Consider the following 17,529-nt stretch of genomic DNA (forward strand, 5'->3'; position numbering starts at 1 on the left):
CTGATAGAAGGTGGCTGTCCTAGAGGCTCCCAACAAACTTCATGGCAGGGAAAGGATTTGGACCCAAGTCTCCCAGATCTTCATCCAGCGCTCAAACCACTACACCACACTACCCTGGCACTCCAGTGATGCCGCCATTTACATGTCTACTATGCATGCCACATGATACTCACTTGGTGCATTGGATAACTGGGAGGGGAAGCACTTGTTTTGTCACTGCCAAAGTGTGCTAAGAAAACAGAATTCAGGGTGGGACAATGTAGAGGGGTTGAGGTAAGAGAGACGGCTAGCCTCAGGGGGACATCTTACAAGTGAACCTTCCTGAGCATGAAGGTTTGCTAAGAAAGCCCTGCTCTCTTTTTTGTGGACTGGCGTCAGTCAAGAGCAGGGCCTTTTCGGTTGTTGCACCCATGCTGTAGGACGCGGCCCCACCTGGAGGCTCAGCTGTCCTCCTCATCTGCCTCCAAGAGGATGCATGTGAAAATGTTTTGTTGTTGTTTCCCATGGGATTCTTTAAGCAGAACAAGCAGGTAAATATGATAATTGCCAGGCCCATTTGCTGCTGTGTTATTTTACTTTTGTGGCTTTGGAATTGGGAACATGATGGATGCACAGAGGAATGTTGGTATTTGAAAACACTCCCTCGCTCCTGAAGTCAAAAAGACACAGCCAAGACTGTGGATTTCAAGAGTCGGAGATGTGGAATGCAGGCGAAGAGGAAGATGAATTTGGGAGGTAGACCTCCCCATTGCCAGGGCAGCCCCAGCTGTTGAGCTTCACCCCGTCACGGTTGTGAAGAGGCACAGGCGCTCTCAAAAGACGTTAAGGCCAAGCCACGGGCAGAGCTGCTTGAAGATGCCACCTTTACACTGCCTTATTCATCGCCTCTTGCTACTCATCACCAGCTCATTGCCCTACTGATCGCATCCCACTATCCAACCCCCCGCCCAGAGCTGGAACAGCGCTCCTTCCTCTGGCAAAATGCAAAAATTCAGGAAGTCTTGTTTGGCACAATGCAGGCTGTAAAGATGCTTGGGAACCAAGAAGGGAAGGAGCATTAGCATCTCTGTCTCTTGGGTGGGGAGCAATGGTGGTGGTGAAGCAATGGCCATGTGGACAACAGGGGTGAGTTGGCAACGGTACTTAAGGCCACCACCTGGCCTCGCCCTGTTGGAGAACTGGCTGTGGGTCAAGCACTGGGAAGAGAAACTTCCGCTGAATGATGGAATGTTGACAAATTGGTTTCAGTGGCGAAGAACAGGACTGTCACTCAAAGTGAAATGTTTGCGCCCGTTTGTCTTGTGCACAAAGGACGTGCTGGCCTCCTTTCCCACCCCTTCTGACCCTGAACGTTCAAAAGGAGCCATTTTACCTGCAGTGTATGATCATTGGGCCTCGGCTTTTCGTCGCCTGCTGCCTGACCATCTGTACAAACTGCAAGATGCTTTCTGCCGCGTTCGTAGGAGGGACACCGTGATCGGGCCAAGCAGTGTAGTTGAAGTGCATCACATCCTGCACTTCGTCGGCCTAGGAGAAAGGAAAAACAAAACCAGTTGCTGGCAGCCCTTGCCTTTGCGAAGAAGCAGCCACAGACACAGGGGTAACTGCAAGTGAAAGTGGGTGAAGAATAACAATTCAACCCATACAGACACCTCAATGCATCACATTTCTTCGAGACACAGTGACATCTTTCTGCTTGTGCCATTTCCCTTTTCTTGCCACACCAGAAGAAAAGGGGGGAAGGGCCAAACCTACTCTTGGAGTTCCTTGACTGGAGTTCTAGATGTGCTCTTTAGGACATAAAAGGCATCCTTTGGGGACTTGATAAGGGCTTAACCCTGAGGAAGAATGGTCTAGCTCTTCTTCTCTCTCGCTCTCTAGAACCATTTTCCTGATTTGACCCCTCCTCAGGTGATCTTACATTCTGGCAGGTAAAAAAAGAGATGCATAGGTATAGTGTCTGTCTCTTTTCTCTATGAGAAAAAGCCCAGGTGAGCCTGATCTTGTCAGATCTCAGAAGCTAAGCAGGGTCAGTCTTGGTTAGTAATTGGAAGGAAGACCTCCAATGAAGACCAAGGTTGCAGAGGCAGGCAACGGCAAACCACCTCTATTAATGAACCACCTCTTGTTATGAAAACCCCACCAAGGGTCGCCATGAGTCAGCTAGGACTTGAGGGCACTCTCCTCCACCACCACCATTATTAATGAGAAGCCAGGTGAGACCATTCATGATGACCTACATAGCTGATTCTGAAATTCCTATAAGCCCAATCGGGTTGCTCTTCTTCAGACAGCATCTCGACTGTGATGTCCCCATATTGGACTGGCTCTTCTGTGAACGGCCAATAATGGTCACATTTTACCTGGAAGAAAAAATGAAGGTAACAAAACATTCCTGTCGATTCTTACTGTTCGTCGAACCCCTGTGCAGAATCTTAGGCCTGGATCAAAAAAAGTCTGCTGGGCTGCATTTCATGGAAGGTTTCCCCTTAACTTGATATTCTTGGGTCTTACAGAAAGACATCATTGACCCTAATGATAGTAAACTGGCTGACCCCTGGGTGGATAATGAAAATTGCCAAATCAGGCCACCCAAAGACACGGTAAGGGTCTCAAACTAATTAGGGGACTTTATTAGATATGCAGAAAAACTGTAAATCAATGAAATGAAAAAGAAATCCTCTTGAAAGCCAGTGGGACTGAATATGCTCCAGAAGGGGTGCGATGCTGAGAGCAGTCAAGAACCACAGGACAAAGGGGGGTGCCGTAGAAGGGAAATTAACCTGTTTGAGCTCCTGGGAGCTTAGTGAATCCTAAAGGGGCAAAGATTTGAAAGAATTTGTGGAGGCAGGATGGGATTTTCAAATTGACCCCCCCCCTTCTGTGATTCTTCACAGGGCCTCAGCTTGTGTGTACCAATAAGGCAGATACCATGCATTCTTTCCCACTTGTTATACATCCAAACAGCTGGCCAGGCAATGAACCTCTTGCATAACAGAGAAAACCATAGGTGCCCTTCATTTTTATTACAAATGATTTGGGAGACAGAGAAAAAATAATCATTCTCTCTCCCAACATGGACAAGATTCACAAAGTTGACTGGCAGCAGGATATGGACCTACAAAAAGAAGTACGTGTCATTGCTTTATGGGACCCAGTATCACAAGATGGAGAGGTTGCCATTGGCTTGGATGGCTTTGTACATGTTCACGAGCAGTTTAGTGAAGGCCATTAGCCCCGATAATCAAACAGAGCTGCTGTATTCAGAGCTCTGTAAGTCTCTGGTTATCAAATGAACGGAGACTTTTTTTCTTCACCGTGTTCAGTTTTTGAGTGTTCAGAAAGGGAATGCTGGGCTAGAAGTGTTGCAATCAACTCCGCTTCTAAAAAGACATAGAGGATGCTGTAACATACCCTCCGCTTCTCGTTGCATTGTGTAAGCATCACAACGATTTGTGACTTCTGCTGGAGGACCATCTTCCAAAAATCATTCCGAGTCTCTGGCAGTGGACCTTGTGTTGCAATGTACTCTTGTGGAGAGTTATAACCCTAAGAGATAAACCATAACATGTTGTTTGACAGGACCTTGAGATCTTTCTCCATAATATGGAAGGTCTACATCTATTTGGCAAGCCAGAGCTTGTATCATATGATCCCTGAAATTTGGACCCAGTGCCTTTAAAGACAAGCATTCTCATTGCCCTTGTTTGTGAAGCAGATTGCAAAAAGAACACATTGTAGAGAAAGAACAGAACGGATGGACTAATAAAATTCTGTGCCATAAGGGTACAAGCAGACATGGAAAAGACTGTGGTTCTGGAGTCTGTAAAAAGCAGGTTGTGCATGTGCAGAAACGGAAAAGACATGGTTTGAAGTGATGCAAGATTTAATCACCTCCTGTTGAATATCTCCCCTGGAGTGGACTTTTCCCAGCACCGTTGCAAGTAGTTGAAAAGGGATTATTTTACGGTTGGATTTTGTTGCTGGGGCTTTGTATAATCATTACGGCCATTATTTTTGCATTGTGGTGAGATATTTATGAATGATGAATGGTATTTGTTGTTGTTTATTGTATGCTATTTATTGCACCACATTTATTATTGTGAAATTGAATAGATTTGATGGATAGAGGAATATATTGCATCACTGAGCACTTTATGATATGTGTAAATGCGCTGAGTCGCTTTATTAGTTTTTTCATAAAGTGGACTTATAGTCAGTTGTAAGTTAGTGTTGAGTATTTAATCTCCTGGTTGTGGCTTATTCATTTGAGTTCTCATACACACCAGGGGAGCCTTTGTTATTGTGTTACTGATCCAGGTTGCGGCAGCATGTGCAATTTACCTTTTACAGACAGATATTCATGATGCCCATCACTTCTCTTAGGATACAGAAGCTTTGAGAAGGGGCTGGGAAACAACAACTTGGGATTTGGTGCTACACAAACAAAACTCTGGGCAAACTATCACTCCTCTTCCTCTGTCTTGACACAAATATACATACAGAAGGTGGAGGAGAGAACACACTAATTAATTAGTTCCTAAATATTTTTTTAATTATAACAGAGCTAATTAATTAGCCCCTAAATAATCGCTGACTACATTAAAAAATTAAAAATATTTTTTTAATTATAACAGAGCTAATTAATTAGCCCCTAAATAATCGCTGACTACAGTTAAGTTTGGAAAAACACCACTCCTCCACCCTCCTCCCACCCCAAAGGATTTGTTATGTGTGTCCATTTCCAACATGTTTGCCACAGACCAAAGTGTATTGCCCTGGGAATGCATTTGAATTCCTCCCTGAAAGAGATTCTCCCTGGAACATGCTATTCTAATCCAAGTTGTCCAATAGAACTGCACACACATTCTGTTTTCTTTTTTCCAGTGATGGAGGAGTATTGAAACATTTGGATATACATTTTGATCCATAATATCATTAGAGAAATGCTATGGAAGTATGGGTTATATTATTTGATACAGATAAATCAGGTATAAAGGGGGGTATTGAAAGTTCACAGAAATTCATGGCGGATTGTTGGAAGGATGCCAAACAGATGCAGTAGGAAAGCAGAGAACAGAATGACTGACTTTCATCCGTTCCTACTGCAAATTCCGGAGTTCAGACTGGAAACAAGTAACAGTTGCTAGTTCAGATGTAACACTCAACAATGATTTGGTGCAAATCACAAAAAGGAGAAAGAGGAACCAGTTGAGCAAGCCCAAAGATCTTTCCAAGTCCCTTCTGTTTCAAACTGCCCTTCCATCTGAACCAAGCCAGGATATCCTCTCTCTAAAGCATCCCATAAAACATAGCTCTGCCTTCACGTAGGTGCTCAGAGATGTCATTAAGGCAAGGGCATGACTTGCCCCTGGAGACCTTAGTCACTGAGAACCAAGTCCACTCTTATCTGCATAGCCTCGTCCTGGTTTCAGTTCCTTGATCATGGCAGAGTGACGCTGAATGCTGAGAATTGTCTTTGAACCGTACAGATAATCATTAATTTCTGCAGAGGTTTGGCTCCTGTTCACAGCATCCCTCCACACCATCGCCATCACAATTCTTATGCTTGATTAAAGTCCAATTTACTTACAGGGATGTAGTTAGCATTAATGTAATCGGAGCCTTCTTCTTCATTCATTGAAACTAATCGAACACGGCTGAAGTCATCTGCAAAAGGGAAAGACCCACGGGCAGATTGAAGCATACAGGCATGGAGAGTCCCTAATTAAACCTCGGAAAGCTGAACTTAAACGCACTGCAGGACGGCCAGCTTCAGCAATGCTTCAGTAAACTCACAGCCCATGCATTGCGGAGACTCTTTCATTACTCTCGCCAACACAAATCTTTATTTGCAGTCTCTGGGAGCTCATTAAAATCCCAGAGAAGATGCGGGAATGTTGCAGAGAAACTCCTCCTTCGTTACTAACTAATGAGTAGGTTTCATTTCCTGTAACCCCCTACCCTCAAGCAAAGCCACTTCATCATTATGAAGAAAGGTTACAATTAAATGTAGAAAAAACCACAACACATATACTTCAAGGTGCTGGTGTGGAACTTTAAAGCCCTGTATGGATTGAGGCAGGTGTATCTTAAGGACCACCTCCTCCGATATGAATCTACTGACCACTGCGGCCATATTTAGAGGCCTTGCTTTGGGTACCCCCACCATGAGAAGCTAGGCAGGTGGAAACCTGAGAAAGGGCCTTCTCTGTTGTGGCACCAAAGGGTTGGGACTCCCTTCCTAGGAAGATTCGTCTGTCTCCCTCAATTGTTGTCTTCTATCAGTGGGTTGTGGTGGCTGCACTTTTATATTGTGGAGCAATGAGGATGGGATGGGCAGAGAAGGAGGAGACTTCTGAAGCAACTGCCCTCTGGTACTTAATGGTGAGGTAAGTATAACTTCTTTCACAGCTATTTTGACCAGACAGAAAAAGCACCGATGATGAAGAACAACAAGCATTTATTTACACATTATTAGGGATGTCATACAGTAAAGGCTTATGGTGTGGTATACTGCAATAAGAACGTACAACTTGCTCTCAGAGATTATAAGATTATAAACTTTCCCCATTGGGAGTTAATGCATCGAAACTGTGCTTACATAGCTACCAACACAAAAACTGAGGGGAGATTGGATTCCTTTTTCTTCAGAGAGGTTTCTTCAACTTTAAGGTTCAATGTAACCTTTTTACTACAGCTCATTGCCTTACTACTCAGGTTTCCAGCTGCTCTTTTTACCTCACAGAGATCTTGAACATAGAACCTATAAATGGACAGTTAGGTTTGACAGGCCCTTAAAAAGTGCTTGTTTATTTCCCTAAAACAAGTCTAATTCCCTATCCTGACCCCAAATCCTAAACAAAGGCCAAATAAAGAGCCGGTCTAAGCTTATGCTGCTATCCACAGCTTCCAAATTCCTGACAGACATAGGATTGCCAGGCCCCCATAACCTCCCAGTGCAGGGGGGTGGCTGGCATTTACCTGGGCTCTCCTCGTGTGAGCGCGCAAAGAGCGCACATGCTCCCAGCAGGCGCAATGATGTCACTTCCAGAATTGGCATCCTTGTGCTCATGAGGAGCGCTCCCACTGCGTGCTGACCTAGGAAGTTTCTTGCCTTTCCCCCCCATCGGCCAGATGAGAGGCAGCAGGGGGCAGTGGCTGGGAGCGGGGGATCCCCCAGCCCCACTGGGGGACTGGCAGCCCTAGTCTGATGGGGAAACTATCTCTTAGTCTGAGAGCTAAACTACAAGAGACGAATTACATGAGGATGCTCACATGAAGGGAGCTGCAATGTTAGCCGGGAAGCTGAGTTTTAAAAGAATGTAAGGCTCTCTCCTAGAAGGGGAAACTGACAGAACCTTCGGGAGGCAAAGAGGAAATTAGCAAACCCTCTGAGAAGCGATCTTTGCTGGCCTTCCAATCTCTTTTAAAACTCAGCTTCCCGGCTAACAGGGTGACTCCCTTCACGTGCACATCCTCGTGTAATTTATCTCTTGTCATTTGTATGTCACTTTTCTACCTAACATAGTGTCCCCAAGGTGGTAACATTAAACACTAACAATTTAAAAACAATGTTTAAAACAAGTTAAATTTAACTTTGTTTGGTGCCCCTTCCATAATTATTATTAGCCCAGCTCCCTGTTTGTGTGTTTATATGTTTTATTTAATTGTTTTAAGCAGTTTTATATATTTGTGCTTGAACCACTGCTACAATGTTGGAAATGTTTTTATAGGCCTTTTCAACATTGCAACATCGTGCAAATCTTGGGCGAGAAAACGTGATCTTCCGCGATTTTTGCGTGATGTTCCGGCTCATTGCGACTGAAGGTAAGTAGTGTGAAAAGGCCCAATGTTGGCTGCCTTGAGAACCCTGAGTTGGGTGGAAAGGCAACGTAGAAATGTTTTAAATAAATAAACACTTATAATCCATGTTTTTCGGGGTTCTGAGTAACTGGTAATCCACATTTGTATGCATTATTTTTAAAGGTTTTGCATGATCCCATAGGGCTCGATGCAACCCTATTTCCTGTTCCACTCACCTCATACACACATGCTCAGTTTGCTGGGCCAGGAAAGGCCTGATTGAACCTTCAGGTCTCCATTTAGCTCTGCTTCTGGCTTAAATTAAAGCAACTCAAGCTGTAGGCGTGAGAAGGATGGATGCCCACTGAGGGTGTGTGAAAGACGAGAGGAAGATGGCTCCACTGAGCCACTCCATGGGGGCACTAATGGAGGATGGAGGATGCCCTGAGACTGCAATGTCCATTCTAGGTGCAATCCAAAGCATTGTAGAAGGCTCTCCAAGAGGGAACTTTCTGGTCCCATAAGTGGCTCCAATATGGTTGGAGTATAATCCAATCACAGTTGTCGGTGCTGGTCATGTGGGTCCTAACTTCCAAGAGGAAAAATCCAACTGAGCTGCTGCAGCATAGAGAGTAAGTAGTTGGGCTGCGAATCAGCACTCTGCTGGTTTGACTCCCACTACTGCCATGAGCTCAGCAGGTGGCCTTGGGTAAGGCACTCCTCTCAGCCCCAGCTCCCCAGCTGTATTGTGGGGATGATAATAACAACACTGACTTTGTTTGCTGCTCTGAGTGGGGCATTAATCTGTCTAGAAGAGTGGTATATAAGTACAGTTATTATTATTATTATTTTACTCCACACATCATTTCAACTATAGTAACCTATGAAACTTCCTTACATGGAGTACAAGCGTTGACCTGTCTGTCTCAGAACTGCTGCTCCAGCAAGGTCTTTTCTCAAACCACGATACCAGAGACTGTTTAACGGCAGAAGTTGGGAACTGTTTCTGCATGCAAAGTAGAGGCTCTACCACTGAACCCTTTCTTTAAAGGGTCTTTCCAGCTACAGAGGAGCACCTCAGGGAAAAAGCAGTTCTCAAAACATTTCAGGTAACATTCAAAGCCTCCTCAGCTTCTGAACCTTACATAAACATTCTCTGGACACTTTCATCTTTTCCCCCTTTATAAATATGAAGAGTAGAATATTTTTTTTAATGAAAGATGAAGTTTAAGAAGTATCTCCTTGCCCTCCAGCTGTACTGAACATGGGCTGTTTCCACACAGCTTACCTTGGGCTGTTTCCACACAAGGTAAGCCGTGTGGAAACAGCCATGGTTGAAAATGTGAATTGTTTGGGACATGGAAAAGAGAGACGGGCCAGCCATGTGGGAAGGAAACAGAATAGAGACTCGCTCAGCATTTTGGCAGAGTTCTCATCCTAACTAACAAGTACATTTTGATTCATGATTCATGAAACATGATAGCTGAAGCGGGCAGCACAATGTGTATGTGAGAGAGAGTGAGAGTTAGAGAAATACGGTTGAAGCCATGTGGGGAGCTGCTTCACATGACACAAAGAAAAGCTACACACAGCTGCATTTTAAGTAACTTCTCAGGCCTTCCTCTGAACCTAGGAAGCTGCAGGGTTCTCCTCAGGCTGGCTGTTGTGTCCTGCTAAAAACCCAGCCTGTCGCCTAATGACTTGGACTGATGCTACAGACCGGGCAAGAGCACAGTGCTCAAAGACAACGGGACAGGCATTCCCTCAGAGAGTAACTTACAAGGCAAGATATTAGTGTAGCGATTTTTACTGCGATTCATCGGAAGGTCAGCCGCGAAGTGAGGGATATCCAGGCCAATCAGCTTTAATTCCTATGGGTAATACAAAAAGAAAAGTCCACAGTTAAGCCAGTCTGTCTGTTCTCAACTCGTAGACTGTGCTTCACAATGGCATCACATCTTAAACTAAGATGGGTCTAAGCAGGGCTTTTTTTCTGGGGAAAGAGGTGGTGGAACTCAGTGGTGGAACTCAGGACCACACAATGACATCACTTTGAGTCAGCTGGAACAAGGGAGGAGTTTTTAAAAGTTTAAATCACCCCAGGCAAAAATGTTCACATGGCCGGTGGCCCCGCCCCCTGATCTCCAAACGGAGGGGAGTTTAGATTGCCCTCTACGCTGCTGGAGTGGCGCGGAGGGCAATCTAAACTCCCCTCTGTCTGGAGATCAGGGGGCGGGGCCACCAGCCATGTGACCATTTTTAAGAGGTGCTGGAACTCCGTCCCACCATGTTCCAGCTGAAAAAAAGCCCTGAATCTACGGCTGCTAACTTCAGACAGGGAAACACTTGGAGATTTGGGGGCAGTGCCTAGGATGGGTGGATTTTGGCAAGGGCAAAAGAACTCAGCAGGGATGCAATGCCATAAAGGATTCTCTCTAAAGCTGCCATTTACTGATCTTTGTAGTCATGGGAACATCAGAACACAGGCAGAGCTCTCTGCTGCGTCCAACCAGAGGTCCATCTCACCCAACATCCTGTCTCACACAGCGGCCAACTACTTTCTCTGGAAGGCCAATAACAGGGCATAGAGGCCGAGGCCTTCCCCTTAAGTTACCTCCAAGCACTGGTATTCAGAGGTTCACTGCCTCAGCATGTGGAAGTTCCCTTTAGTTACCATGGATAGCAGACACCAATAGACTTATCCTCCATGTATTTGTCTAATCTGTTTTTAAACCCAGAGTCTGGAAACTGGCTATAACTCCAGGAGAATGTTGGAGGTTGGTAGCCCTAGATGGGACCCCGGTATGTGGAGGTGGGTGACCATTGGGGGATTGTATCCCCTTCCTTCCCAGGAAGATCACTACCAGGGAAAGACCAGCTTGTGCCCAGCTGGATATCCCTGCTGAAATTCTCAGACTGATCTCCTTTTTCTGGATTTTCTCAGCACCTCCCTGCCCTTCCATCATGCGTCTTTTCGTGGTTTGTAAGCCTGAGGGCAGGAGCCTGTGTTTTGGTAAGATTTCTGTTGTGGAGTATCAATATGATAAATAAATGAAATAAAATGCAGGGAAGAATGGAGGGGGGGGGGCTTTAAGCAGGACAGCGTTAAAAACGCACTCTCCCCCATCCAGTCTGAAGTGGTACGCTGCCTCTTTTTGCAGAAGTTGCAGAGAGAGTTCCGCCTGTATATCCGAGTTCGGACTTACCTCAAACTGCAGGGAAAATTTGTAATCGGAATCTTTAGCCATGTCCTTGATGTAGCTGTCAAAGTCATCCAGCTGGACTGGGCTTTAAACACAAACCAGAGAGAGGGAGAGAGAAGGAGTCCGTCATTCACAAAAGCTGCCATCTGGTCATCAAGCAGGGGAGATGAATTGTGATCAAACAGTTCATTACATGTAGCCTGGCTTTGGACCAGAGGAGCTCCACAAAGGAAGTGTACGTATTTGAGGATAGTGCCGGGGTGTGTGTGTGTGTGTGTGTGTGGGATACAGGTAAATCTAGTACTGGGAGGGCCACTGGTGAGTAGAGTGGCCACTAAGGAGCCATCACACTTTAAAGGGATATGGCCGGATTACCACTGTCCCAGGAGAGCTCAAGGGGGCAGAGGGCAAAGAAGTGACCACAGAACCAGCCGATGCTGCTGTCAACCTTTTTGCAAGGAGAGAGGGTCCTCAAGGGAGGCCAGGGGGCATGTGTGGCTCGCCAGCCGGCCTGGAAAGGTTGAAACCGAACTTCCTCCCTGAGATGTACGTTTTCTCAGGGCTTCATTTGCATGGAGGAACATTCAAACATGTGAGACTCCACCCTTAGTCTGAAGGCACAGGTGTCCTAACTCATCCACTGTTTGTGAGAATCAGGCCTTAGGGTTGGATCCAGACTATTGTTTCCATGGGCACAAAGACTTACACCTGAAAAAAACAATCTTTGCACCCCATCCCACCCCTGCAGCCCTAAATCCCTCCAAAATCCTGTTTGGGGTATTTTGTGCTGCCACCAGAGGGTAGAGGTGGAAAACCTGCTCTCAGTGCATGGATTTTCTCGTGTCCACAGAAACATTAGTCTGGCTCTATACCTGGGCTGATTCTTTCAGTGGCATTTAGTCATGAGCCCACATTGGGGCTGGACTTGGGTGTAAGCACCCTAATGTACTCAATCTATACCCTGAATCAGGGCTTTTTTTCTGGGAAAAGAGGTGGTGGAACTCAGTGGTGGAGCTCAGGACCGCACAATGACATCACTTTGGGTCAGCTGGAACAAGGGGGGAATTTTTAAAGTTTAAATTGCCCTCTGCGAAAATGGTCACATGGCTGGTGGCCCCGCCCCCTGATCTCCAGACAGAGGGGCTGGGCCACCAGCCATGTGACCATTTTCAAGAGGTGCCAGAACTCCGTTCCCCCGCGTTCCAGCTGAAAAAAAGCCCTGCCCTGAATAATGAAAGAGAGGCAAACGCTTTCTCTTGCCTAATTACAGCATTCTAATCCTCAAACGTTGGTGTGTGCACATCCATTTTCCCTCCCCATTTCCTGCAAGCAACACCCCCCCAAGGAGCTCTCTTTCTTATCAACAGTTAATTACTCCTGTTTACCTGCTAGCATTAATGATCCAATGTACACTTAGCAACTCTTGTGTTGAAAGAGGGAACGGAACTGATAACAGATCCATTCCAGAGGCTTGTCACACTTCATCATTGTTAACTAAAGGCACGGCACTGCTGGAATTGCTCACGCAAGCTAATTGATTTTTCCCCAATGGCTAATTTTCTACCCCTCGGGAACATTTTTATCATGTGCTATCTGCCGGGGAAGACAAAACAGAAAACGATTCCTCTTGCTTAGATGTAATTCTCTATTGGAAATTGGCATAGGCTTCAGGTTTTTAAGCCAAGAGAGCAGCAGTTGTTCCCTCGGACCTGAAGTTGCCTTTAAAAGCGAGAGAGAAAGAGGAGCAGCTTCACAGTGCAATCCTAAACAGAGTTACATCCTTCTAGCACCACTGAAGTCAAAAGGCTGAGAAGGCTGTGACTCTGTTTAGGATTGCACTGCTTGTAAGGGGACCGTCAGAGGCCAGAGCTCTGGTGAGAGACGCGGGGCTGCCGCTGAAAAGAGCAGCCCTGCAGGTCCTCCTCCCTTGCTCCTTCGGTAACATCTAGTACTATGAAATGTGGGAAATGATATCACTGGCCCAACAATTTCCCAGCGTCCCCCAAGTAGCAACCAATGAAGCAGGGACGAGGAAGTTTATACAAAACTGCCTTATATCAGGTCAGACTATTGGTTCTTCTAGCTCAGTGTCATCTACACTAATTAATAATAATAACAACAACATTCAATTTATATACCACCCTTCAGAACAACTTAATGCCCATTCAGAGAGGTTTACAGAGTGTGTTATTATTATCCTCAAGACAATCACCCTGTGAGGTGGGTAGGGCTGAGACAGCTCTGAGAGAGCTGTGACTGACCCAAGGTCAGGCTTCAAGCGGAGGAGTGGGGAATCAAACACGGTTCTCCAGATTAGAGTCCTGCTGCTCTTAACCACTAAGCAGACAAGTAGAACAAGGGCTTTCTCTTCCCCCTCGAATCCTTGAACAGAGAGTGCCAGGGACTGAACCTGGGACCCACTGCATGCAAATCACAGGCTCAACCACTGAGCCACATTTGGAGAATGGCAGAAGGTATTCGGGGTTTTTTCGGAAAGCTGAGGTGTGGTTGCCAGACTCTATGTGGGATCCCTACTGGAATTACAACTTATCTCCAAACTCCGGAGATCAGTTCACCTGGAGAAAATGGCTGCTTTGGAGGGTGGACTCTACGGCATTATATTCTCCCCTCCCCAAACCCCACCCTCCCCAGACTCCACCCCCAAATCTCCAGGAATTTCCCAACCCAGAGTTGGCAACATGGCAACCTGATGAGTTTCTGTATCCAACAGACCCACTTATTGACTTGTTTGGAAGCAGTATCTGAAGTGAGCATGTAAAGCAGGCAGGCTAAGGATTGAAACAGCATGCATGATACTTTTAACAGACTTTCCCCTGCTCTTTTAGAGTCCCTGGGGCTCCATGTTACGTGAGAAAAGTGGTGGGGAGAAGGGGCTATCAGACAGTGGCCCCACCCAGCTTCTAGTTAATGATTACCACCTCCCAAATGGCATTTGACTTCGCTGGGAAAAATGTCTTTGCACCCAACCGTGGGGTCAAAATCGGCTTGGGGGTGAGCAATGATTAATGGGAAATGGAGTGAGTCACAACTTGGGTCCTCCCATGCCAGTATCACCATATCTACAACAACAACATTTGATTTATATACAGAGTGGTTTACAAAGTATGTTATTTTATCCCCACAACAATCACCTTGTGAGGTGGGTGGGGCTGAGAGAGCCCTGAGAGAGCTGTGACTGACCCAAGGTCACCCAGCTGGCTTCAAGCAGAGGAGTGGGGAATCAAACCCGGCTCTCCAGATTAGTCCCACGCTCTTAACCACTACACCAGTAGCCAAGGGCTGGTCAATGACGCCAGCTATGGGATCTGTAAACTTAGAAGTAAATGGATGGACCAGACAAGCCTGATTGTGTCTGATCTCAGAAGCTAAGCAGAGTCAGCCCTGATTAATATTTGAATGGGAGACCACAAAGGAAGTCCCAGGTCACTACACAGAGGCAGGCAATGGCAAACCACCTCTGAACATCTCTTGCCTTGAACACCTTACAGGATCACCCCAAGTTGGCTGGTATTGTGGGTTGCCATAGCAGCCACAGTACGAGGAGGAGTTTTGGGGTGCGGCCTTGGAAGCAACCAGGCAAGGAGGAGAAGACAACAAAAGTCAAGTGTAACAAGGTCAGTGGCTGTGAGTAGGAAGGGGGGAAATAAGGGAGAAAGCTGGATTTCCTTCCCCCAAGTCCCTGCGGGCTCCCTCTCCTTTTAAACATCAACCTCAGCGGCTGCATTTTGTTAAAGAAAAAAAAGTCTGTTAAAAGGATCAGAAAGTACGCACACAACTCCATCTTAACCGGTATCCTTCGGTGGAACAAAAGGATTCTAAGACAGCCTGGTGTTAGTAGCTCACCAACATACTATCATGAAAAATAAATATAAATTATCTCTTGGAAGAAACTCCATAATACTGTATCCAATTATGCAACAAAATGGACAGTATTGTCGAAGGCTTTCACGGCCGGAGAACGATGGTTGTTGTGGGTTTTCCAGGCTGTATTGCCGTCTTGGCATTGTAGTTCCTGACGTTTGGCCAGCAGCTGTGGCTGGCATCTTCAGACCTCTGAAGATGCCAGCCACAGCTGCTGGCCAAACGTCAGGAACTACAATGCCCAGACCACAGCAATACAGCCCGGAAAACCCACAACAACCAAAATGGACAGTGCGATGTTATCAAGGAGGGCACTACAGGTAGGGGAAGACCTGCACCTCAGTCACAGAGGGCATGCTTCATATACGTCACTTAGAGCCCAGTTCAATTTCAACCCAAAGGCTCTCTGGTAGCCACAGGGCCTAAAACCATCTCTGAAGCACTGCCCCTGTTCAGAAGGTGCGTACAAAGGAGGGGCCTTCCCGGGACACAGAAACGACAAGAAACAGGAAAACCTCCCAATAGCCAAACCGATCACCGTCAATACCTATATCTCTAATTCATCCATATAATTAAAATGCTAAAGTGCTCAAAGTGAACAATGCCAGGAACTACCCAAATACTATAAATATGTCAATAAATAATTCAACAATATAAATACTTGCAAAAAGCAGCAATACAATATTTCTCCATCAAGATACAATAGAGAAGTCTTCCAGACCAGCTGGTAAGTATAAAACAATATGATAATTAAACCACCATTTGGAACCTGAAATAAATATAGAGTCCAGAGACTGTAGGCAAGTAAGCATTCATTATGTTTTAAGTGTAACTGTTGTCTTCTTGATGTTATTGCAGGAGAAGCCTTGAAAAGAAATGTTCAAAAGGGGTTGCCTTTCATTCCAAGTTCCATGCCTGTAGAAGCCTTCAATCAATGTCTGCCCAACGGGTTCTGCCGACATGTCATTGGCCCGTTTTGCTGAACACTTCCTCAAGGTTTCACCATGTGATACCAATGTTCCAGGTCTCAAAAACCTGAGACCGTCATTGCCTGACCAACTAGGTTTTTGAGACTGGAACACTGGTACTACATGGTGTGAATATTAATTTGTGCCCTTGAGGAACTGTTCAGCGAAATGAGCCAATGACATATTTATGGTATTAATAGATTAACTGTATGATATTTGGGTGGTTCCCACCATTGTTCACTTTGAGCACTTTAGAACTTTAATTATATGGATGAATTAGAGATATATGTATTGACGGTGATTGGTTTGGCTCCTGGGAGGTTTTCCTGTTTCTTGTAGTTATTGTTCAGAAGGGTCAATGCTAGGCTAGAAGGACCACTGGTACCACTCGATATAAGGCCGTTTCATCCACCATAAGTTATGACGGATGACATCAGTGGCCTGATGATTTCAGCAGGATGCATGTGCTAATAAGCATTGTTTTCATTCATTCGTTTGTTTGAATATTTACAAAATAGGCATACGTGGTCAGCTTTCTCTTCTTCAAACCATTTTTACTCCTGCAAGAAAACAAAAAACCCAAAGTTAGTTCCATTGCCAACTAGGCAGCCACCTTTCCCCAGTCCGTGGTTTCCTTCTGAATTTTTATTAGCCACTTTCTATATCTGTCAATCGAGAGGCAGGAGCTCCAATGTCTGAATAAGTAAATAAGGTAGATTTAACAACGGATATTTATTACCAGTGACATTTTGATATACACTGGGGAACATTTATCGACAAGCAAACTGCATGCTTCAGCACATGTGTCTGTGCAAATGAACAATTAAAACTTGCCAGGTTTCTCAATGTCTTCCACAGGGCATTTTTTCTGGGAGAAGAGGTGGTGGAACTCAGTGGGTTGTCCTCGGAGAAAATGGTCACATGGCTGGTGGCCCCGCCCCCTGATCTCCAGACAGAGGGGGGTTTAGATTGCCCTACGCGCCACTCAGCAGCACGTAGGGCAATCTAAACTCCCCTCTGTCTGAAGTTCAGGGGGCGGGGCCACCAGCCATGTGACCATTTTCAAGAGGTTCCGGAACTCCATTCCCCCGCATTCCAGCTGAAAAAAAGCCCTGGTCTTCCAACTCAGGGAAATCGCTACCTCTGTGGAACAGGTTTTTGCACAACCATCTTGGATTCCAAAAGTATCTTGGCTTAAGCCAAGGAACAATGAGTTCCTATAAAGGGGGAATAAAACCCATTTTGCACCAACTGTATCAATGCCGAGTGAATACCGATTATTCATTTAGCACATTTTAATCTCAGCCTTCCTCCAAGGAGTAAAAGCCAGCAAAGTTTGTGCTGCCCTCCTCCCTTTTATCCATACAACAACCCTGCAAGATAGGCTAGGCTGAGAAAGAATGACTGGGGGAGAAATGGCAGAGCCTCTGCTTGGCAAGTGGAATCTCTCAGGTTCAGTCCTCAGCATCGCCAACTAAAGGAAGACCTCATCCGGAGATCCTGGACGGCTCTTGCCAGTCTGAGTCAACAGTATTGACCTTGATGGACTGATGGCCTGATTCAGTATAAATAGGGTTGCCAGCCTCTAGGTGGCGGCTGGAGATCTCCTGGAATTATGACTGATCTCCAGTTGACATAAAACAATTCACCTGGAGAAAATGGCAGCATTG

General features: G+C 45.7%; 1 protein-coding gene across 1 annotated transcript in view; it reads right to left on the minus strand.

Annotated features, from left to right (window-relative positions):
• PTPRO (protein tyrosine phosphatase receptor type O) overlaps nucleotides 1-17,529 on the minus strand; it is a 100,186-nt gene that overhangs the window by 16,845 nt on the left and 65,812 nt on the right. Inside the window, exons 17-23 of the mRNA XM_054988604.1 lie at nucleotides 16,384-16,419; nucleotides 11,013-11,094; nucleotides 9,587-9,677; nucleotides 5,594-5,670; nucleotides 3,415-3,549; nucleotides 2,241-2,363; nucleotides 1,373-1,527 (exon numbers count right to left, since the gene is read on the minus strand). Coding sequence (XP_054844579.1) covers nucleotides 1,373-1,527; nucleotides 2,241-2,363; nucleotides 3,415-3,549; nucleotides 5,594-5,670; nucleotides 9,587-9,677; nucleotides 11,013-11,094; nucleotides 16,384-16,419 — 699 coding nt within the window. The remainder of the gene's footprint in view (nucleotides 1-1,372; nucleotides 1,528-2,240; nucleotides 2,364-3,414; nucleotides 3,550-5,593; nucleotides 5,671-9,586; nucleotides 9,678-11,012; nucleotides 11,095-16,383; nucleotides 16,420-17,529) is intronic.

This window comes from Eublepharis macularius, chromosome 9, assembly GCF_028583425.1.
Source record: "Eublepharis macularius isolate TG4126 chromosome 9, MPM_Emac_v1.0, whole genome shotgun sequence".
In the NCBI taxonomy this organism is placed as follows: Eukaryota; Metazoa; Chordata; class Lepidosauria; order Squamata; family Eublepharidae; genus Eublepharis; species Eublepharis macularius.